At 39.4% G+C, this 24,789-nt stretch overlaps 1 protein-coding gene across 10 annotated transcripts in view; it reads left to right on the top strand.

Annotated features, from left to right (window-relative positions):
* The window catches only part of LOC147572807 (ankyrin repeat domain-containing protein 26-like), a 626,452-nt gene that overhangs the window by 206,246 nt on the left and 395,417 nt on the right, over positions 1–24,789 (top strand). For 8 of the 10 annotated variants that reach the window (XR_015245799.1, XR_015245800.1, XR_015245802.1 and 5 more), the window contains 4 exons: positions 5,155–5,227; positions 12,587–12,716; positions 13,027–13,088; positions 18,811–18,977. The exons of 1 other annotated variant lie outside the window; for it this stretch is intronic. Coding sequence is in view for 2 of the 9 variants with exons in the window: in XM_086693296.1 (XP_086549422.1) it covers positions 5,155–5,227; positions 12,587–12,716; positions 13,027–13,088; positions 18,811–18,977 (432 nt within the window). In the remaining 7 variants the exon portion in view is untranslated. The remainder of the gene's footprint in view (positions 1–5,154; positions 5,228–12,586; positions 12,717–13,026; positions 13,089–18,810; positions 18,978–24,789) is intronic. One more of the 10 variants, XR_015245801.1, reaches the window with a different exon arrangement.

The raw sequence follows: 24,789 nt of genomic DNA, 5'->3' as shown, positions 1-24,789 counted from the left end.
GGAATGAATGAACTGAAAATCATGTGTCTCCTAAGGGAACGCAGAGAACAAAACCAGTTGTTGCGTGTTCTACACTGGACCAGACACTATATCCTATGGGTACCATCTGTTCAGTTATATAGTCATTGTACAGCTTTGCAAAGTAGCTGTGTTATTGTAGCCTACTTTTTATTACTTTGGCAACTGTGGTTCAGGGAGGTTGATGACTCGACCATGATTCCATAGTTAACGGGTAGCTGAGGGGCTTTGCCCGTCAGCCCTTGAAGCTTCCGCATCCATTCTCTGGTTCCTCAGCAGCACTGAGATGAAGATACAGATCCTAGGGCAGATCAACTCAGAATGTCAAAGATAATGATGTGGGAACACCAATTTAGGGTTTGCTTAAGAACCCAGGTTAGTCCAAGCATTTGGCCTCATATATTTGACCACTGGTGCTAACAAAAGTCATTAGTGCAGTGGTAACTAGTCCCTTGTTTTTACCATCTGAGATTTTAGGGTGGATGTCAGCTATGGCCATGGTGTCAAGGCTTTTACATAATAAGCAAGATGTCATCAGGCAAGTCCTTAGATGTAGTGATATCCCCTCTTCTTGAGACAAATGAGTTTTCTGTAAGGGAAGGATATCTAGTTGCAGACCATGTTACATTAATTAAACTCACTCTCTATTTTGAGGATATTGCTATATGATTCTCTGTTGCCTAAGTTCTCAGGCTGGTTTCGCTTTGGGCTAGTACCCTTGTGTGGTTTAGGAAGCTTTTTGGGTTTTTTGGAGTTTTTTTTTTTTCCCCCATGACCTTTTGTACTGTGTTTTTCCTTTTGACTTTCTTCTCTGGATTCCTTGGTATTTCTTTTTTTTTTTTTTCCCAATAATTTCCCCACTTCTGCCAGCTAAGGACTCTCCATTTTTCCAGAGGCCAAATCAAAAGCACTTAGGGTCTCGAGATTTAGGGAACCTCAGACATTGATTCCTCAAAACACGCTCTGGTACGTCAACCTATGTTTCACCTCCTTGCCCCATTGGTGTTTCCCTGGAGAATTTGAAACTCAAAGGAGATTGAAGTGACCTATTTGGATATGATAAGTGACAGAAATGCGATTTAAATTCTGGTTTTCTTTCTTTCTTTCCTTCCCTCCTTCTTTTTTGTCTTCGTCTTGCAGGCATCTGTTCTAATAATAGAAAGCTGGGGAGTGGGTCTAATGAATACAATGAAGGAGGGTAAGAATCGCATTATCAGAGGAGACCAGGTGTCAAGGAGAACAACACTGAGTTGGTTAGGAATACGAGTTTGAGAAAAGATGTCAGAATATGGGGGTTTATGCCAAGGGAGATAAAGGTGAATGACAGGAATGAAGGACCCAGGATTAGGGGAGTTGTTTAGAAAGGCATATTCAAATAGAGAGTTAAAGAGGGTCGTGACCAGGTTTCTGCTTTTGTGTGTGTTGGTTTCATTGAAGGTGCGAGCATACCTCAGATTTTCTGATGAGAGAGATTAAAAATCATTTGAGCTGCTGGGAAGAGTCTGTTTACAGCAAATAGAAATATGATATCCCCTACTTCCACCCCAACTGAGGGAGGATAGCTTAGATCCTCTCAAGGAATTGGGGGTGGGGGGTGGAGTTTCCGAACATCAGGGATGTATGGCCCAAGGCAAGCTGTCTCCTCACTCCAGCTCTTTTCCTAAATCTGTGATGCCCTTCCCATGTACTTGTAGGGCTGGGCAGGGGTAGGACTGACTTGTCAAATCAGTAAGGGAGCTTCATCTGGATCGGTGATAACATGCCTATGTTGAGGGGACTGTGTGGATGACTGAGACTCCCAGTTCGCTTGTTCTCCAGGAGCAGGCCATGGCTCCTACCCTCGGTCATTTGAGCCCATCCTTGTTGTAGGAGTGTATGGCTTCATTGGCTAAAGATTGAAAGGTTGGGGGATGCCACAGAACCGTGCCGAAGAGTGATGTAGGAGTGGGAGCTCATAGGGAAGAAAATAGTCAGGCAGCGTATAGAGAAACAGAGGCACAACTCCCAGGACCATTTTGATCACAGTCTCCGTCCTTGGGTAGCTGAATGCCCCTGAAGGCTTGGAATGTCTTGCTAGTTATTATGGACCTAAATAAGGCAAGACCAGTGTGGGAACAAAGTTGGCCTTGGGAACTTTGAATCTTTCAATCTCTAGTTAGTACTACCACTCATAACATAGAAACCTAAACTTTGATACGTTTACTTAAACGGAGGTCTACCTGACACACAATGTAATATGTGATGCAACAACTCTGGATGTTTCCCTGTGATCGCCATAAGCGTAGCTCCCGTCTGTTAATGTATGATGCCATTACGATACCACTGACTAGATTCCCTATGCTGTACCTTTGAGCCTTGTGATTTATTCATTCTATAACTGGAGCCCTGAACTCCCCTCTCCCCTTCACCCATTTTGCCATCCCCCCACCTCCCCACCCTTCTGGCAGGAGTCAAAGCTCTGCATTTATGGGTCTGTTTCTGCTTTTGCTCTGTTTGTTCATTTATTCCCCTTTTTACATTCTACACAGAAGTGAAATCATATAGGATTTGTCTTTCTCTGTCTGACTTATTTCACTTACCCTCATACCATCTAGGTACATCCATGATGTTGCAGATGGCAGGATCTCATTCTCATTTATAGCTGTGTAATATTTCAGTGTGTGTGTGTGTTTGTGTGTGTGCGTGTGTGTGTGTGTATGTGCTTGTGTGTGTGTGGTCTCTTCATGTATTGGTGGACACTTGGGTTGCTTCCGTATCTTGTCTATTGTAAATAATGCTATAGTAAAGATAGGGGTGCATATATCTTTTCAAATTAGTATTTCCATTTGCCTTGGGTAAATAAATACCCAGTAGTGGAATCACTGGATCCTATGGTATTTGTGTTTTTAATTCATTGAGGCCCCTCCATAGTGGCTTTCACTGTGGCGATACCAATTTATATCCCATGACCGGTGCACAAGGGTTCTTTTTCCTCCACACCCTGAGCAACCCTTGTTGTTTCCTGTGTGTTGAAACTGAGCCATTCTGACAGATGTGAGGGGAGAAGTCATTGTGGTAACGTTTACACATTTCATTTTCAACCATTTCAGAGCATTGTCTGCCTGTCACATTTGGTTATGGAAACTCAGACTGGGTCTTTCCTGGAGATTTCACAGGTTAGGAGAGGTCCAGGCCAAATAGAGAACAGAAAGCTTTTTTTTAAAACAGGGTCCAAATTGTGAAAGACCTGTACTCTGGAAACCGTAAAACACTGATGAAAGAAATTGAAGGTGACGGAAAGAAAGAGAAAGACATCCGATGCTCACAGATGGGAAGAATACATATTTTTAAAGTGTCTACACTACCCAAAGCCATCTACAGATGTCATGCAATCCCTGTCACCATACCAACAGCACTTGTCACAGAGCTAGACAAACAAGCCTAAACGTTGTATACAACCACAAAAGACCTTGAATGGCCAAAGCAATATTGAAAACGAGGAACCCTGGAGGTATCGCAATCTCAGCTTTCAAGTTCTATTCCAAAGCTGTAGTAATCCAAACAGTATGGTGGGTACTGGCGTACAAAATAGCCTTAGAGCTCAGTGGAATAGAACCGCAAACCCAGACATAAATCCACCACTGTATGGTCAGTTCGTCTTCTACAAACAGGAAAGACTATCCAGTGGGGAAAAGGCATTCTCTTCACCAAATGGTGTTGGGAAAACTGGACAAGCCACATGCCAAAGAATGAACCTGGACCAATTTCTGTACCATACACACAAATAAACTCGAAATGAATTAAACACCTAAGTGTGAGATTTGAAACCATAAAAAAAAAAAAAAAAAAAAAAGAAAATCCTTGAAGAGAGCACAGGCCGTCATTTCTCTGACTTTGGCTGTAGGCACATTTTACTAGTTATGTCTCTTGAGCCAAGGGAAATAAAGCAAGAATAAAGTTTGGGGACTATATCAACCTACGAAGCTTTTGCACAGTGAAGGAAACCGTCAAAACTGAAAGGCAACCTCTGGAATGGGAGAACAAATTTGGAAATGTTTTGCAAATCCAGTAAAGGGTTAGTATCCACAATGTCTAAAAAATGGATACATGTCAACATCACCCCCGTCCAAAAAAGCCCAGTTTACACATGAGCAGTAGACATAACCAGACACTTTTCCAAAGACAACATACAGATGGTCAACAGACACATGAAAAGATGCTCCCCCAAACTACAACGAGATACCACGTCACACCTGTCAGAATGGCTACACTCCAAGACACAAGAAGCAAGTGTTTGCGAGGATGTGGAGACAAAGGAAACCTCTTGCACCGTTGGTGGAAATGCAAATGGGGGTGGCCCCTGTGGAAAACAGTATGGAGGTTCCTCAGAAAGTTAAAACCAGAACTCTCCTATGATCCAGTAATTGCACTACTGGATACTACCCAAGAGAATACAAAAACACGAATTCCACGGGACACACACACTCCCGTGTTTATTGCAGCATTATTTCCAACAGCCAGCGCAAGCGTCCTTTGACAGCTGAGTGAACCAAGAAGAAGCCCTATATGAATGTATGTGTGTGTGTATGTATACACACACACACACACACACACACACAAAGACACACACACATACTGTAATTTTAATCATAAAACAATGAAATCTTGGCATTTGCAATCACCTGGATGGAGCCTGAGTGTAGTATGGTAAGCAAAGTCAGGGAAAGACAAATGCCATATGATTTTACTCACGTAGTACTTAAGAAACAACAAACGAGCAAAGGGAGGAAACAAAAGGGGAGACAAACCAAGAAATAGGCTCTTAACTGCAGAGAAGAAACGGCTGGTTGCGGAGTGGAGGTGAGTGGTGGGAGGGGTGAAAGAGATGATGGGGATGAAGGAGTGCCCTTGTCATGATGAGCACGGGGTGAGTATGGAGTTGGTGAATCACTATATTGTACAACTTAAACTAATATAACTCTGGATGTTGCTATTACTGACATTAAAATAAAACTTAATGAAAAAACCAGAAGTAAAATTTTAATGATACCAAGAAACTTCGTGGAATAAACAGATAGGCGACCTTTCCCTGAACTTTTTAAAATTTTGTTTGTAAATGAAGGAACATGTTTTTCTTGTATTTTTTTTGCTCTCAAGGCTTTCCGACAAACCTGGTCCTGATGATTCATGGTCTACATCATCTAGCCAAGTCTTAGATTTTGGTACCAAGGTAAAGTACCCTCCTGTGAAACTCACTTTCCTGCTCTGAATTGAGTTTTCTCCCTTATTTACTCTGAAAATTTAAGAGGAGCCTGTGTATCATCATTTCATGTGTGTCATGGAAAGTTAGCAAGAACAAACCACTTTACAGATACATGACGCGTTGAATGTTTTGTTTTGTTTTGTTGTACTTTGGTAAATCCTGCAGGTGGAGGCTCATCAAAGAATGGGCTGGAAAATATATAATGACCGTCATATGATATTGGGAAAAGCTTTCCCATTATGGAGGCAATATGACATTTGCTTAAGGATAAGGATTATTACTGTGATAGTAACATGACTGATACTACTCATGCCTAAATGAAACCTGATAGGGTCCAAGTATCTATTGTAGGTTGCCCCCACCCCCCCCCCCCCGGCCCCGGGCAAGTTTTATTTTGGTGACATACAGGATTTTCCTTTGGCTCTATCCTTTGTTCTACATTTAGACTAAAATAATATTAGAAAATGTAGAAATTTAGATGCTTACATTATTTCTCAACATTTACCTTACAAAGGTGTTCTCCTGTAGTTTTCAAATAACTGCATGAAGAGTAAGTTAAAATTGTGCATCTCCCCGAAGAATATGTATTTTGCTGAAAAGAGTAGCTCTATGAGCAGAGGCTCTTCATAGCCAAGTTGTCAAATTTCTGATTTCAGAAATCTTCCTTATTCTAGCTTTGAACACTATCTCCTCCTAGTCCTTGTGTCAGATTCTAAAATTTAAAGTTTCAGACATCTGATATTTATTTCAGTATTCATTTCAAAGCCCCTCAGTCATGATAAGCTCCTGGAGGTTAGGAAACACACTTGTCAGACGCCTGGAGCTCCTAGAATAACGTCTTGCTTGGAAGAAGCAATGTCATGGTTTTTGAATGGGAATAAATGAGTAGGGAAATGGAATTCCGTAGAATGGAGTTTGAAAAGGAACAAAATACGCATGATATATCACAATTAAATATGTGAATTTAAAAAGTCAGGCTTCAGTTTATATTCCGTTTTAGTGTTTAACATGTATAAACGCAAATGAATTCTATTGAGGAAATCAGGAGTTACATAAGAAAGAAGGTTACAGTATATTTTTAGTATCCTCCTATTGTGAGCTGAAATTTGCAGAGAAAAAGTCCTCAGCCTTTGTTTGTGTAACCCCATCTGTGTCCCATTACACACATCCTTTGAAGGTTCCCATTTCTTCCTAGAATTCTCATTCCCAATTCTTTCTCCATAGTGAATGTTGACGTATTAGAAACCTCTCTTTGTCTGTTCTTTTGTTAGTCTAGTAATAATTTCTAGCTTTTCGGAAGCGATAGATGCCAGGAATTGAACAGTTTATTTATAGTGAAAAAACTTAAATTCTTTATTACAGCATTTATAACCAGATAACTGTAGAGTGATAAGAGTCAGTATTATTAGGGATATACTGTGAATCAAAGCCTCTCTTTTACATAAATATTAGATAGATAGATAGATAGATAGATAGATAGATAGATAGATATAGATATAGATAGAGAGATAGGTATAGATAGATAGAGATAGAGATATATATATAATATACAGTTATATACACATATATATTTACACTTATATATATATACACACACACATGTATACATATATATGTACACATACACACACACACACACATATATATATATATACACACTCATAGAGAGAGACATATATCTTTAAAAGGTTTAAAAGAGACTATTGTTCATAGTATATTCCCAATCGTACTTATGTACCTGTTGAAAAATGTATGTTGTTTCCATTTACCTTCTTTTGCTCACATTGTTCCTTTTCTTTTTTGTCTTAAGCTCATTCTTGATTGATTGGTCATGTGTGTTTTTTTTTTTTTCTTTTTCCCTCTTCTCCCCCCATGCTTTTTATGGTATTTTTAAAATTTTTTTAAAGTTTATTTATTTTTGAGACAGAGAGAGACACAGAGTGCAAGCGGGGTAGGGGCAGAGACAGAGGGAGACACAGAATCCAAAGCAGGCTGCAGGCTCCGAGCTGTCAACACAGAGCTCAACGTGGGGCTGAAACCCACAACCCGTGAGATCATGACTCATGAGCTGAAGGTGGATGCTGAACTGACTGTGCCACATACGTGTTCCCCGCACCAGACTCTTTTTTAATGGTTTACCCTTACCCTAATTTGTCCTTGCAGAAGCTATTTCTTTAGTGTGTGTTCTTGTAGTACATCACTTTCTGTCAACTCCATTTTCAACATATTGGTTATGGAATCTACTGTCTGTGTGTGGTTTCCATCCAGGACTCATTGCCCCACAAGGTTTTTTATTCTTGTTTTTCTCTTTCTTGGAAGGGACAGAGCTAAATGTTTTTGAAATGTTTGTATTTCTCTTGGAAAGGGAGGGAGAGAGAAAGGAATGAGCAAGTGCTCGTTGTTGTGATCTGACAATATGTAAGGAATGATCTCAGGCCTTTTATATTTGTGGAGGGCTGTTTTGTGACCCAGGATGTCACTTGGAGACATTGGAGAATGTTCTATGTGAACTTAAGAGGAACATGCGTTCTACTGCTGTTGGATGAAAAGATTTTAATACATCAGTGTTGATATACATGTATATAAAAGCATATATATGAGGCCAATATATATCTATGTATATCTGAATACATCTGGTCCAATGACACATTGGATCTGTGTTTCCTTACTGATTTTCTGCCTTGACGATCCGCCTATTGTCATGAGTGGAGTCTTAAAGTAGTCTACAATCATGGTATTTGTATGTATACATTTAATCATGTTTGTGATTATTCGATTCATATGTGTGGGCGTTTCACTTTGGGGCCATAAACATTTGCAACTGTTAGCTCCTCTTGATGGATAGACCATTTAATTATGATCTATGCCCTTCTGAATCTGTTACTACAGTCTCTGGTTCAAAATCTAGTCTTTCTGTAGGAAGTGTGGCGACTCCAGCTTTCTTTTGACCTCTAGTATCACGATAGGTGGTTCTCCATACCTTCACTTTGAATCTGGAGGTGTCCTGGGGTCTAAAATCAGTGTCTTGTTGACAACATATTGATAGATCTTGTTCTTTGGTTTTGTTTTGTGTTTTACCCATTCTGATTCCCTGTGTCTTTTGATTGGGGCATTGAGTCCATTCACATTCAGAGTGATTCGTTAAAGATATGGAATTAGTGTCATTGTGTTATCTGAAGGTTTCATGCTTTTGGTGAGGCCTCTGGTTCTTTGTAGTCTCTGCTGCTTTCCACTCACAGAGTCGCCCCTTAGGATCTCCTGTAGGGCTGGTTTAGTGGTCATGAACTCCATTAGGGTTTGTTTGTCTGGGAAAGCCTTTCTCTCTCTTTCTATTCTAAATGACAGCCTTGTTGGGGAAGGGATTCTTTTCCGCATATATTCCCATTCAGCACATTGACCGTTTCCTACCCCTCCCTTCTGCTCTGCCAAGGTTCTTTGGACAGGTCTGCTGCTACCCTTATGAGTCTTCCCTTGTCGATTAAGACTCGTTTGTTCCTAGCTGCTTTCAGAATTCTCTTCTTATCTTTGTATTCTTCCGCTTTCGCTATGACATATCGTGGTGTTGACATGGTTTTGTTGACTTGGAAGTGAATTCTCTGTGCTGCCAAGACTTGGATGCCTGTTTCCTTCCCCTCATGAGAGAAGCTCTCATCTATACGTTGTTCAAATAAACCTTCTGCCCCTTTCTCTGACTCTTCTTCTTCTGGAACTCGTAGGATGTGGCTAATATTTCATCTCACTGAATCACGTAGGTCTCTAGTACCTGCCTTTTGGTCCACAATTTCCTTTCTTTCCTTTCTCTGCTTCTTCTTTATCCACCAGTGGATCTTCTTTTTCACCAATTCTGTCTGCTGCTTCTCCCGTCCTTGCTGTCACTGCATCTAGTTTACTCTTTATCTCCTTTACACCATTTCATTTTCAGTGTTCATTGTGACGATTCCTTAGGTCCTTGATCTCTGAAGCAGGAAATTGTCTGCTGTCTTCTGTGCGTGGTTTCAAGCGCAACTATGCGTCTTATGAGTGTCAATCCCAAAATGTGCTCACATGTACTGTTTCTGTCTCTTTTGAGCACTTCACTGGCTGTCCTTTCCTCCCGGAATTTTTTTTGAGGTGAATTCTTCGATTTCGTCGTTTTGGCTAGATTCCTGCCCTTTATGTGTGTTAATAGCTTGTTCTGTGTCCCACACCTGTGAGTACTACTATAATAAAAAGAGCTCCTACACTGCCCAGGGCCTGGCAGTTGAACAAATGTTTTTGGAGTGTGTTGTGTGCACTCTTTCGGTGCGTCTTTGGCTGCTTTTCTCGCTACTTGGAATGGTGGTTTGGGCGTTCCACCAGGTGTGCTTTGATTTGTTTGTTGAAGTAATCCTGGAAAAAAGAAGAAGAAGGTGGTGAATAATCCTTTGCCCAAACAAAAAGAGAAATGACAGGAGTGGAAAAAAAGACCAGGCAGTGACTCAAAGGAGCTCTAGGGCTTAATCCAGAAAGAGAGGGGGGAAAATGAAGAAGGAGATCTAGAAAAGTATAGAGAAAATGCACAATCAAGCAAACAAAGAACCAGAACAGAGGAAGAAAGGAAAAAAATATATAGATATATCTATATATACCTATATATAGGTATATAGGTATATATTAAGATATATCTATTCATGTAGATATATAATTAGTTTGACCCACGTGAACTCGAGACTACTAGGCTGTTTCCAAAGGGAGACGAGGAAAGAGGAGAGTAGAAAGAGAAAAAAGGGGAAAGAGAAGAAAGGGAAAGCAAAGGAAAGAAAAGATTGGCGCCTGGGTGGGTCAGTTGGTGAATCGTCCGACTCTTGAATTTGGCTCACGTCATGTTTTGCTGTACGTGGGTTCTTAACCCCCATCGGGCTCTGCAGTGAGAGCATGGATCTTGCTTGGATTCTTTCTCCTTCCCTCTCTCTGCACCTCTCCTGCTTGATCACTCACTTTCTCTCTCAAAATAAAGAAATAAACATTAAGACAGAGAAGAAAAAGATAAAAAGAATAGTAATTCAAATGAGAACAAAGAAACAAAGGTAGAAAACCAGAGGAGAGTTGTCCACTGGTGTCTGTGACAGGTGGTTGTGCTGGTCTACGGGAGGGGCTGTCTGGTCCCATCAGTGTCAGTCTCACTCCCACAGAGAGCAGTTATGAGGCACAAAGAGGCAGGGTTTTGTGTAATTGGCCTGCCTCCACTGAGGCTCACTGTGCATTCCCTGAAGCCCCACGATGTGGGTCATGGAGAGAGAAATGGCGACACCCCAATCTCTCCTGCTCACACGAGGTGTCTCAAAGCTCACTGTTTAGGTCGTCCTCACAGAATATCCTGGGGGCCCGGCTTGCCTTGCTGCAAATTCTCCTGTGCTCCCTGAGCACTGATCTGGGATTCAAAACCCTATAGGATCCCGCTTTACTCAGACCTGGTTTTGGAGTAGGACCACTCTGCCCAGTTGACAAAGGTCCTCTGGCTCATGCCTGCAGAGTCTTTTTCCCTTGGGCAGGGCAATACCTCCCCTTTACACCATACTCAAGGTGTTCTCTCCCAGTGTTTCACTGAGAGCCTAGGGGCGGCTCCCTCCCCACCAGGCATGGGAGGTGGCAGCTCTTTTCTAGAGAAAGTCTGGCAACCTTGAAAAGTCTGTTTTTTAGCTTCTAAGGCTGTTTTGCAAAGTAGAATTGGCTCTCTGGACCTCTCCTTGGTCTGTGTTCCGGACAGGTTTTCTCATATCCAAATACACTTCCCACAGCCTCTCTCTCTACCTTCCTTTCGTTTCTCCACCAAAGGGCTTCCCCCACTCCATGCCTGTGCGGACCATTTTATTTCTCCCAATCCGCATACACACCCTGCTCTCCCGCCAAGCTTTGTCTTTGCACCTGTGGAGATTTTTCTGTCCCTCTGCAGCCTGTATTCCTGGTATTCCAAGTGTTGTGACCTCAATACTGCTGTGTTTGAGGGTCAAGGGAAATTCTGATAACTCTCCTCTGCCATCTTTCCTCCTCCCACCTCCTTTTATTTTCCTTTTCACAATTTTACACTTCTGTGTAGGTTTGCATTATTATATCAGTTTAGTTGTTTTATAGATATTTAAGATGGGCTCTTCTTACAGGAAATGTATTGATCTGAATTTTCTTTTTTTTTTCCTTTTTTTAAAGTTTATTCATTTATTAATTGTAGAGAGAGACAGAGAGAGCTTAAGTGGGGAGGGGAAAAGAGACAGAGGGAGAGAGAGAAAATCCCAAGCAGACCCTGCACTGTCAGCGCAAAACCAGATGTGGGGCTTGAACCCATGAACTGCGAGATCATGACCTGAGCCAAAATCAAGAGTCAGTTGCTAACTGAATGAGGCCTTCAGGCGGCCCTAACATTTTCTTTGGGAGTCCCCTGGGTACTTTTAATTTAATATGCCTTAGTTTAAACACATTGTGTCTGACCCATTTCCTTTCCTCTTCCCTGACTCTTTTTAATCTGCCCTGTCATTTGTGTTCCCTAGCCTAATAAATAGCAGCCCTGGAACAGGAAACGTCCTGGATTCCGAACTTCCCTGAAATCACCGCATCCACTCACTCACCACATTCGATATTTTGTACCTGCTTACCATTTTTCATATGTTATTCCTGTAATTCACTCGCTCAACTATAATTTTGCAGTACTCTTCTGGTTTTGCTTCCTTTACGTTCGTCCTACATTGCTGCCAGAGTGACCTTTCTAAAATATACTTGTGACGATGTCACTCCTCTGCTTATTCAATGGATCCCCATTACCTGAAGGTGAAAATTCACGTGCTAGCATAACACTGCTCTTTTTTCTTTTTTTTTGGTTTCGTCCTGATGTTCTAGTAATATCTCTCTATCTATCCCATTCCCAAGAACTCTGTTCCAGTTTTGCCATATTGCATAGGTGTTGTCACTTACTATATTATTTCATACTTGATTCTTTTGCCATTATAGAATGCCCTTCACACCCTCCCTGTGCACTTTGTCTGTCTTTTAAGATACAGCCCTATCTTCCCAGCGTTTGCTGAGCTTCCCAAATGTAAGTGTTTTCTCCTTTGTGCATTCACTGTACGTTATTCACTTCCCTTGCAGAACTAGTGGACGTTATTTTTCTGTCCTTACCTGTTTTCATGCATCTCTACTTCTACTAGCATATAGAACAGACTCTGTCTTTTATTTCTATTTCCAGCTCTTCCCCAGATCGTGGCTATGACTTGACAGATACAGTATGTGCTTGTCTTTTTGAGTGGGTGAGTGCGTGACCAAATGAATCAATGTGATATTTTTCTGAAGTTGGGTTTTTGTTTTGTGCTGCTTTTCTAGGAAGGAACTTCAAAGTCAGCAATGGAAGCAAAGGAAGATGGTGTTGGTATTATTGAAAATGTGACACCAGAGCAAGCAGTTAATGACAGTTTGATTTCTGCTGGTGGAGTGCATAAAAATTACAGAGGTGGTAAGCTAGTGAATCTCTGTGAGTTGTTTTCCTATGATTAAATGCTAGTATGAAAAAAACTCTGGAAGTATGTAGATCCAAATATATTATCCTTTTTTCGTGAAGGTGTTTTTCTGTTGCTATCTTTCTTTAGAAGTATCCCAAGTACTACCCCCTTTTACTTCCGGAAAATCGTGAACCCCCTGAACATCTTTTCTGCTATTGCTTTTATCTTATTGAAATATTCATGAATGGAGATAGACTTGTGTATGTGTTTAAAATTCATAGTAACACATGTTTTCATTAATTTATCTGTGACCCTATTCTCTAGATATCATGTCAGCATTAAAATTAGGAGAAGAGGGAGATGTAGAATCACCTTCTCTTCCTGAGGTACTGTCTTCTTCTTATTTTTAAGTATAGGCATGGAGTGATGTTAAAACATCCAAGAGATGCGTTGACTTTGCCTTTTGAATGATTAAAATAACATCGCAGTCATACTTGTAGTAATATAAGTAAAGTAATGATGACCTATTCTAAGGTGACAACTAGGGAAGGAGGTAAAAAAGTCCTGGTCTCTCAGGCCCAGGCAGCTGCTGCATAATGCTACAAGCGCTGTATTTGAAATCAAAGACATGCTAGCATCTTGGTTCCGTCACTTCCTAGCTGTGGGATCTGGGAAAAACTTGCCTCAAGGTCAATGACCTCGTTCCTAAAAATGGCACCAATACCCACCTCTTGGTTATGCATAATGAACAAATGTGGCAACGTTTTGTAACCTGTAAAGGGTGCTATAGAAACAGAAGACAAAATGATCACAGTGGCTTTTAGTGACTTACTAAATATTGAGGATACTTTGGTGAATGTTTGTTTATTGTTGAGAGTGGGGTGGGGGGACAGAAGATCCGAAGCAGGCTCTGCACTGAGAGCAAGGAGCCCAATGCAGGATTTGAACTCATGAACTGTGAGAACATGAGCTGAGCCAAAGTTGGGCGCTTAATCGACTAAGTCACCCAGGCCCCCCAAGAATATTTGTTTGAAATGTGAAGATGTCTGAATGCCAATAAAATGGTCATAGGGTCCAGAAAAGAATGGGAAATTAGGAATGGGTTTTTGATTTTCTAACTCGGCACTATGTTAAGTTCTGGTAATCTCTTAGGGGAGACATCATATAGGTATACAGTTGACCCTTGAACCAGGTGGGTTTGTACTGTGGGAGTCCACTTACACACAGATATTTTTCAATAAATAGAGTACCATTCTGTAAATGTATTTTCTGTTCCTTATGGTTTCTTTTTCTATTAATTCTTTCTTTTGAGAGAGAGAGTGAGTACAGAGTACGTGGGTAGGTGAGGGCAGGGTGAGAGAGAGAATCTTAAGCCGATTCACACTGCAAGCATATTTTTTTCTCTTTGATATTAATTGATTTGGCTGCTAATAATTTAAAGATTTCGCATTCCCTAGTTATTAATCCTTAAACAGTACTCAAATGCACTTTAGTGCTCGTTATAAGGGATGGTAAGCTAAATAGTTTTTAAGGTTTATAACATTAGAAATCATCTAACTTATTTTTTGGTCAATTTAACATCTAATGAATTGTTTAGTTCCAAAAACTGACAAGCTTAAGTTTATGAGTTCATATTTTTCTTCTGTCTTAGGCTAAGGCAAGTTAGTTTTCACTTCTTGCAGGAGGTTACAATCCAGTGACTTGGGAACAGCTAAACATAGATGAAGAAAGTTAACAGTACAATTGTAATTATTTTCTCATTTTTCTTTGTCCGTGCTTGATTACTTAAGGACAAGGTGTTTTTACAAACATGTATCCTGCCCGAAAAGACATGTGAAAATCAAAACAAGGAAATTAACCACCCATTTTTGCAACTGCAAAAAATTACTCAAGGACCATCAATGAATAAGGAATGTGATAGGGAGCATGATATATCTCTATATTTAAGACATGCTTCTATGCAAAACTTTGAGGAAATGTGGATCAAATAAGGCAAATTAGACTGGAAACATAGCTTAAAACTCATCACCAGTGAGTGAAAGCTGAAGTTTGGTGAAATTTGTTAACAATACAGCATTCCTACTCATCTTGAAGAAGAACCACCATGGGTTCACTCTAAGGAGGAACCAACTGAAAGGAAATACCTTCGAATTGGACAAATACTGTGCTTGACTGTGAGGAAGAAGATGCATTTGGAGTGTCTGTCTCGGTAGTATTTCAGGCATTTCCTGAACAAAAAGAGCCTAGTCTTGAAAATGTCATTCTCTCTCATTCATACCTGGGTCCCCAGAATATGCTTGCCAGTCATCTTCTAAGCTTTCTTTAAATGAAAGCAAATCATCCAGGACATATAAATCAAAACCACACTGAGATACCACATCACACCAGTCAAGAGTGGCTACGTGACCAAACCAGGAGACTATGGATGCTGGGGAGGATGTGGAGAAACAAGAACCCTCTTGCACTCTTGGTGGGAATGCAAACTGGTGCAGCCACTCTGGAAAACAGTGTGGAGGTTCCTCAAAAAATGAAAAATAGATCTACCCTATGACCCAGCAATAGCACTGCTAGGAATTTACCCAAGGGATACAGGAGTGTTGATGCGTAGGGGCAATTGTACCCCAATGTTTATAGCAGCACTTTCAACAATCGCCAAATTTATGGCAAGAGTCTAAATGCCCATCACCCGACGAATGGATAAAGAAATTGTGCTTTATATACACAATGGAATGCTACTTGGCCATGAGAAAGAATGAAATATGGCCTTTTGTAGCAACGTGGATGGAACAGGAGAGTGTGATGCTAAGTGAAATAAGTAATCCAGAGAAAGACAGATACCATATGTTTTCACTCTTTTGTGGATCCTGAGAAACTTAACAGAAGACCATGGGGGAGGCGAAATGAAAAAACAAACAAACAAAAAAAAACCTTCGAGAGGGAGAGAGCCAAACCATAAGAGACTCTTACAAACTGAGAATAAATTGAGGATTGATGGGGGATGGGAGGGAGGGGATGCTGGGTGATGGGCATTGAGGAGGGCACCTGTTGGGATGAACACTGGGTGTTGTATGGAAACCAATTTGACAATAAATTTCAAATTAAAGAAAGAAAGAAAGTAAATCAGACTATGAAAATGAGAACAAACCAGACATTGAGCATCTTTTTAACAACAATGAGGATTTTTAAAATGATATAGAAAATAAAAAAGCAAAGAACCCACTAGTTACATTTAAAGTGAAAGAAGGCCAAGAGAGTTTGACATCCAAATGGCAAAAAATATGGACCAAAATACCACCGATTGTATATGTGCTGCCGAAGCGAGCACGACCACCGATTGTAAATTAGACCTCAGTCTAGTGACTCATAGAGCTTTTTTGATTTGTGGCTTGCATGCTGCGATGTGATGAAACACATGGTTCCAACAAAAAAGCATGATATTTCTGCTGTCACAAACACGAGAAAACAAAACCAGTACAAGACTTTTTTCCAGAAGCCATTATATGCAGATAATGACAGTACTCATAACTATAAAAGTATTGATTCTGAATTAGAAATTGTGAGTTCTTCTTCCGCATCTAGTTTTCCAGCATCTGAAGTACATCTAAGTGAAGAATTACATCAAGATATGCAAAGGTTTAAGAATGAGATAGGCATGTCACAAGTAGAGTTCCTGTCTTTGGAAAGAGAGAAAGTTCAACCTCCAAAAGAGAAGGAGGTCCGCCTTGCTTTTACTCTTGTTTTTTCTCTTTAGCAATTATCTGATCCATTCTGAGTCTCCACTCAAAAGAACAAGAGTGTGCATACAATGGAATTGTCTAAATAAGTAATTGTGTCTGGAAATAGATTATTTCTGCTATCTAACAAAAAGGAGTTCAGGGAAACATTCTTGTGATTTGTTTTCCTTAAAGTTTCAGTGTCAGTCTTCCAAGTAGTATATGAACTGGGAAACTAACTTAGCTATATAAGTACCATGTGACCTCATGAACCAGAATAACCATAAAGAAACTGCTTAAAAACCATAATAATCTCCAGGTTGTGTTTTTTTTTTAATATATTGGCTTAAATATAAATTGCATTTCCATAAACGATAAAATGAGAAAGAAGCAATAACTAAGAGAAGGAATATAAACACATGTTCCCAGCTAAAGCAATCTATGTATTGCTTCAGTATGTGTCTGTAGACTCTGGGTCTAGGTTTCTTGCTTGTCTAGCAAGACAGCGGGATGCAGGATTACAATGGGAGAGACAGCTAATGTCCCGGAGAACACACGAGCCCGGATTAAGGGTCCTTGTTCTGTTTTTAATAGGATCAGAAGGCTTCCAAACATGGTGATGGACGTGCACAAAGAGACAATCAATCTGTGAACATGAACTCATGGGCATGAGGGAAAGGGGGTTTCAAGATATAGGGTGTTAGGGGTTAGGGTCAATGTAAAACAAAATCCTGGCGCCTGGCAGATGGTTGTTAACAGCTGACCTGAGGCAGCTTCTCTGTTTATCTTAGCTAGTCTAGGGGAGAAGAAAGATGCTACCTCAGGATCCACAAGGCACCTTTCTTTTGCTAATTAGCTCCCCTCTGGGCATCTTCACCCTGCAGCCTACAGCCTATAGCCCTATTTACCTGTTTACCTCATTTGGTCCTTCCTTCCTGTGAAAGCAGCTTTCTGCCATAGTACTCAATTGGGGAGTGTGTCCTCCTGAATATCTAATCTTGTTTACCTCTCACACCTTGGTCTTGGAGCCTTTGCCCCTCCCTCTCTGTACCTAGATACCTAATATTGTTTACCCAAACTTGGGTGTGAGCATCCTATGGCTTTGTAATTTTCTATGCCTGGTTAACCCATCAGTTCAGGCTCAGGGAATTCCTAAGCTGATTCCCCCACAAAAATGGGCAGTCTTGTGTGCTTTATTCACAATCTTGGAACTTAGAATTTCAACATGACCCCTTTGAGATAGGCTTAATAACAGCTATTTGTATTATCACCCCTTTTTTCACATTTTTAATCTCATTCTCAGATGTTTCTGTTGAGTCAAACCTTCACTTTATGTTCAATAAAGAATGATACCTCTTGGCCTGTATGATTTTTACCACGTAGGTAGCATAAACCTTCAGCAAACCTTCAGTATTTAACTCCAAGGGAGAAAACTGAGTTTTGAGATGTGTGGACTTTAGAAATAGACAAAATCTAGAGATAGCCTCCTTTAAAAGAATAAGTAGCTAATCTCCTCGTCCCAAATCAAGGTATTAATTTACTGTGCGAAAGTCACACTTTTCATGCATCTGACTAATTTAATGAATTTGTGGTAATTTCTCTGATTCAACATTCAAGAATTGTATCGTCTCTTTTGGTGCCATAAAATGCTAGGGAATGCCACTTTAGGAACTTGGTACAAATCATTTAACCTTTTTGAGTTTTACTCGCATTATCAGTAGTAAATGGGATTAAAGGTGATCATTACTTTTATATCCTCTCCCTATAAAGTTTTATGGTTATTGAATGTGAGATTCGGAGAGCATTACTAATTTCCCAGAATGCCACCCTAACGTCTGTTTCACTTTGTTCCTTTTGTGTCGTGGCAAACTTTGGTTCATAAATTTTAGGGGACACTGTCACTTTTTTTGAGAACCTTAGGATCCAAAAGAAAAAGAATTGTAAAAGGCAGTCAGGGAAAGAATAGCTCCGTGCAGAAAGAGGAAAGCTTCCTGGTTTTGTTACAGGAGCACCTCCATGTCACATGTTTTAAATCTGGCTGTTGTGTAAAACCCAGGTGGTAAGGAAAGAAAAGGACACATTTTGTCTCTTGTCTTTTCATTTCTTTGTATCTCTTGGTCAGATGGGGTGGGGTGGGTGGGGAATTCTCAGTAGCAAAGTGTGGATATGAATCAGAGTACAAAATTAAGAAAGCCCTTTTAGAAATTTTGGTAACTTCTGCTTTTTTTAATTCCAACAGAAATGAAGGAGAGTTTATAAAAATTACTATTACTTGTAATGATAAAGTAAACACAAAATATTTTCCTCCATTGAATTTATGACAAACTAAGTGTCAACTGATAAAGTTAATGAAAAAAAACTTCTTTTTATTGACTAAAGTAACAATTACCTTTAGTATCAAGTTCCATTAAAGGTTGAAGAAAAAAAGAAGCACAGAGGAAGTGACATGGAAGTATCAGAAAACATACATGATGCTGCGGCTGCTGGATTAATTCCACAAAGACAGAATGGAAAAACTGATAGCCATCAATTGCCTATTACAGAAAATAAAGATTCTGATAGGTAAGCCTATAGCAATATTTAAATAGTAGGTAATTGTTATTTTCCTATGCAACAATCTTTTCTAGTTTGAGCTAATCTTCATGATGAACAAATTTTGTATTTTTCGTGGAGATATTTCATCCTATGTGCTAATGAGAAAAATGTAAATACCAATGAGATACCATTTTTTGCAGTCATAGTGATAAATATTTTATTAAATAAAATAGCCAAAGTTAGGAAATGTGAGGAAAATGACATTCTTAGACACTGTGGTTAGATGAAATTCGTAACTCCTTTCTGAAAGGTGATTTAGCAGTGTATTTCAAAATTTCAAATATGTCGGGACACCTGGGTGGCACAGTTGGGTAAGCATCCAACTTCGGCTCAGGTCATGATCTTGCACTCACGATCTTGAGCCTTGTGTCAGGCTCTGTGCTAACAGCTCAGAGCCTGGAGCCTGCTTCAGATTCTGTGTCTCCCTCTTTCTCTGCCCCTCCCCTGCTTGTGCTCTGTCTCTGTCACTGTCAAAAATAAATAATATAACGTGAGAAAAATATTTCAGGTAGGCCATCTCTTTATTCCAATGGTTTCATTGCCAGGACTGGGTCCTTCTGAAATACGTGACTTCTATAAGCAAGCGCGTGTGCCTGCACGTGCAAACACACACACACACACACACACACACACACACATACACTATAAGGGCATTTATTATATATTATACATATACAAAATAGGACAGATATATTAAGGTTACATATATATATATGTTACATGTATATGTGAAGGATATTGTATATGTGAAGGATATAGTCACATGTATATGTGAAGGATATATGTGAAGGAGATAGTCTAAATGTTTATTGACTTATTTTGAGAGACAGACAGAGAATGTGCACACTCGGGAGCCCAAGCATTGAGGGGGAGCAGAGACAGAGAGGGAGAGAGAGAGAATCCCAAGCAGACTCCACGTTAACAGTGCAGAGGCCAACACAGGGCTCGATCTCACGACCACAAGATCATGACCTGAGCCAACATCAACAGTCAGATGCTCACCAGACTGAGCCACCTAGGGGCCCCAGAGATAGGCTAAATATCCATTCATTAATAAGGAAGTAACGTTTCACTTCTATAAAGTAATGGAGTATGTGACCATTTTAAAAAATGAATTTAGGTCTATGTGTACTGATGGTTTAACAAAGTATATTTAAAGCATTTGGTTTGGTTTGACGTCATGTCTTATGCACATTTTGTTAGAATACTTTGAATATCTCCTGAATTGCAAACGGAAGTTCCCTGCTACACTGGCAGTCTACCAACAAAATTGCTAGTTATTAGATTTTTGGTTTTGTTTCCCAGTGCATGAGTGCTCCAATGTTGGACCCTCAACTTAATCTGATTATTGCCAAGAGGATTCACGTGGCAACATGTCTCATATTCTATATAAACATTTCATGGCCCCTGTGCTATAAACCAAGATGCTGGTAATGCAATGAATCGTTTTCATAAAGGTACCTTGCTTGCATGCCATTATCCTGCCTTTTTAGAGAATATATTTCAACATGAACCACACCAAATTTTTCAACAGTGCCTTCATGCTATACAATTTGTGACAATTCAGTTTACAAAGTAGGACAATTTTCTGCATTCCCAACTCCTTTTACTTCTGTACATAAAATTTTAATATGACTCATTACTTTGGATAGTATAAAATATCCTAGAGTTGGGTGACGTTTTAAAAATGTTTGTTTATTTTGAGAGAGAGAGAGAGAGAGAGCATGCACACATGAGTGGGGGAGGAGCAAAGAGAGAGGGAGAGAGAGAATCCCAAGGAGGCTCCATGCTGTCAGTGCAGAGCTCGAAGCTACAGAACCTAGAGATCATGTCCTGAGCTGAAATCGAGAGTTGGATGCTTTGTGGACTGGGCCACCCAGGTGCCCTTAGAGTTTAATAATTTTTATCAAGCACGAAATACTGCCCTTGAAACTTCGTTTTTCTGTGGTCTTTCTAAGCATGAGAAAAATCGTAATCAGCTTATATATATCTAGAAAAAATTTAAGGAGTCTTCTCAGTGTACAATTTTGTGAGTTATTTTGTACCTTGGTCTGGCATTTTAAAAAAGCAAAAAAAAAAACAAAAACAAAAAAAAAAACAAAAAACAAAACCTAGTGTTACATATATGCAATTTTTAAGACTTCCAAATATTACAAAAATACTACCTAATCAGTATGTAACAATTGAAAACTACAGCAATAATAGAAAATTAGATCAACCATGACCATTCCACTTAGCTATGAAATCTGTCAACAGCCTTCTTCACTCTCTGATCCTGATTTCCCTCCCTCCCATCCACTCTTGAATTCATTGTAGCAATTTTCCCTCTCACTCCTCCAGAATTGTTTTTTCAAGGTTACCACCGATTTTCACTTTAATAAATCTAAACAATTTCATACATCTCATTTTACTTAACCTTTCAGCGATATTTGACCCAATGGAAAACTCTCTCCTCCAAAATTCTGTCTCCATGTTGCTTGTAGGCTATCACTCACTCACCTGATTTTCCCGCTGCCTTTCTAGTCTGTACACCTCAGCCTGATTTACTTGTTTCTTCTCGTCCACCACCTTTTAACCCATTGATGTCTTCCAGGAATTTGCCTTTGATTTTCCTTCTCTTGACTTTTACTATCTTGTATATTCTAATGATCCTCAAGTTTACATCTCCAGCCCGGATCTCTCTCCATAATTCCAGGCCCGCATATCAAACTGCCTACTTGATATCTCTTTCTGGATAGCTATTGCAAACTTAACATGTCCCAAATTGAGCTCCTGATATTCTTTCTTAATATTTGCCTTTCATGTCTTTCCTAATTGAGTTAATAACAGTTCTACGTGTTGCTCTGCTAAAAAACTTGGTGTCATCTTTGACTCCTGTCTTTTTTTTTCTTTTTTCTTTCACTTTTTCTTTCTCTTTTCTTTTTCTTTTTCATACACATCACATCTCATCTGTCAGCAAATCTTGTCATGTCTTCCTTCAAATATATCGAGAATCCAAACACATCTTCCATGACCAATAGACTATCATCTGTTTTTTATATTGGTGTAATAGGTAACTAAATGGTCTTCTTGTTTGTTTGTTTCTTCTTTTGTTTTTCCTCTGTTTCCGTTAATTCTAAACACATTGGATCTAGTAAAACGTAAGTCGGATTGTGTCCTTCCTCTGCTCCAAGCCTAATTGCCTCCCATTTCGCTCAGAGTACATGCCAAAACTCTTCCTAATGCCGACAAGGCCTGGACATGATCAGGTGTCTCCTTCTCTCTCTCTGATTTGAACTCTTTTCTACCCCTTTCATTCTGTCCAGCCATACTGATTTCTCACTACTCTTTAAGTACTTCGGACATACTTCTGTCCTTGCTGTTCACTCTATCTGGAATGCTTTCCCTCAGATACCTCATGGCTTGCTTTTTCCTTTTTTGTTTGTTTCTCCTTTCAGGTTTTTGCTTAAAAGTCACTTTCTCAGCAAGGCCTTTCTTGGCCATCCTGACTAGTACTTCAACTACCCTTTTCCCTGTAACACATCAAAATGTGATTTCTCTGCTTTAGTTTTTCTCCTCTAATACTGTATATTTTGCCTGTGTAGCTTATTGTTATTGTATGTTTACTTCACTCATGAGTAGGATTGTTATCTGTTCATTGCCATGTCCTCAGTGCCTAGAAAATGTTCTAGTCTATATAGTACTTATTCAATAATGTTTATTGAGTGAACGGAGTTTAACTTGTGTGTATAGTTTTTAACATAATACTAGCCCCCACCTTGACCAACTTTGGCGTGGGTTCATTCTGACAACTGAACCTGTCAGTTATATACAGTTTTTGGATTTTGGGGGGCCCAATATTGTGTTTACTTCCTACTTGCTCTTTTAGTTGTATTTATGTTAGTTTTAATTATGGTGAAATGTATCAAAGAAATAGCAAACTTCCTTTATAATTATTAAGGAAACTAAAATATGGTGGCAAATTATTATAGGACTTTAAAAATTCTTGCCAAAGATTATGAGCCCTCAATATCTGAAATAAAAAGATGAAGTTGGAATTGATCACTTCCAAATAAGAGCGAGCTATGCTGGTTAGGTATAGTCTTTTTTAACAGAGCAGTCTGCTATTCTTATACAGGGTTTGGGGAAGAGTGGAGTTTAAAAATTAGGGGACTTTCAGAAAATTAAATGGTTTTTCATCATCTGAAGCACCATGCTTATTTGGGTGAGACTGTTGTGGATTGGTTGGCACGCTGAAGCATGTGTATTGGAGTCATTGTTGTCCTTTATATTCGCTGTCTTTCAGAAGGAAGGAGCTGAAATGGATTGGTTGGTGAGTAGGGCTGGTGGGCATTGATTAACACATTTAAAACTGATTCTGCTGGCTTCTTGTTACCATGGCTACGTGTTAGGGTTTCTTTTGGTTTTGTTTTGTTTTGTTTTGTTTTTTCTAAGTTGGAGGTGGCTTTCACCAGATGTTTTCTACTTAAAAGTTGCTTCTATTGACTGGGTTCAAAATGAAAGCTATTTCAAATACTATAATTACAGATTCATTTTTGAAGTTTGGGTCGAGAGGTGATAATTGCTTTCACAAAGATTCTTCTTTTCTTGGATGTTATTTCCACGAAAAAAGTTATCTGTATAACAGTTTTTTGAAAAAAACCACAATTGTTCGTTTTGTTTTTGTTTTTGGTGCTCTTCGGGGCTCATGTTTAAGTCCTAAATAATCTGTGGGAAATTTCATTATTTTTGGAAATGTACGTAGCTGTATGGTAATAATATTCTGTTGCATGCATTTAGTCCATGAAAACAGAATTATAATTTTCTTTTTGGTGAATCCCCCATTTTTTTCCTATCAGGATTAGATATTAGGCGAAAAGTATGCAAAAGTTACCAAATCATTTTTAAAAATTTTTTTAAATGTTTATTCATTTGGAGAGAGACAAAGTGAGAGTTGGGGACGGGCAGAGAGAAGGGGAGGCAAAGATTCCGAAGCAGGCTCCAGACTCTGGGATGTCAGCACACAGCCTGATGTGGGGCTCGAAGCCACAAACCCTTAGATCACAAACCGAGCCAAAGTCATACACTTAACGTACTGAGCCATCCAGGCGCCGCAAACCATTTTTTTTTAAACAAAAGCATAACTAATCAGATGATTGTTATTTCTGAGCGATAGATAATAACATATGAGTACTTTTGAATTTTTGAAGTTTTTCCAGATTTATGAGATATAAGTAACATACATCTGTGTAACTGTAAGGTGTACCTGTATTAATTTGATACACTTTTATATTGTCAAATGATTACCACAATAGTGTTAATAGTTCCATCATCTCACATAAATATCATTTCTTGTTTGTGATGATCTAGTCTTGTAGCAACTTTCAAATGATATGATACAGTATTGTTCACTGTAATCACCATCCTGCACATTAAATACCCAGAATTAATTAATCTTGTGACAGGTAGTTTGTACCCTTTGACCAATATCTACCCATTTCTCACAGCCTCCTAACCCTGGAAACCACCAGTCTGTTCTGTTTTTCGTGCAATTTTTTTTTAATTCCACATATAAGTCAGATCATACAGTGTTTGTCTTCCTGTGTCTGACTTCTTTTCACTAAGGATAAAGCCCTCAAGTTTCACTCATGTTGTCACAACTGGCAGGATTTCCTTCTTGTTTGTGGCTGAAAATATTCCATTGTAACTGTATACCATATTTTTTAATCCATGGATCCACTGATGGATGCTCAGGTTGTTTCTTGACTATTTTTTTAATTTTTTTTTTAGCGTTTATTTA

This window comes from Puma concolor, chromosome E4, assembly GCF_028749965.1.
Source record: "Puma concolor isolate L17-30 chromosome E4, mPumCon1.1.hap2, whole genome shotgun sequence".
In the NCBI taxonomy this organism is placed as follows: domain Eukaryota; kingdom Metazoa; phylum Chordata; class Mammalia; order Carnivora; family Felidae; genus Puma; species Puma concolor.
This window is presented reverse-complemented; position numbering and strand designations above follow the sequence as displayed.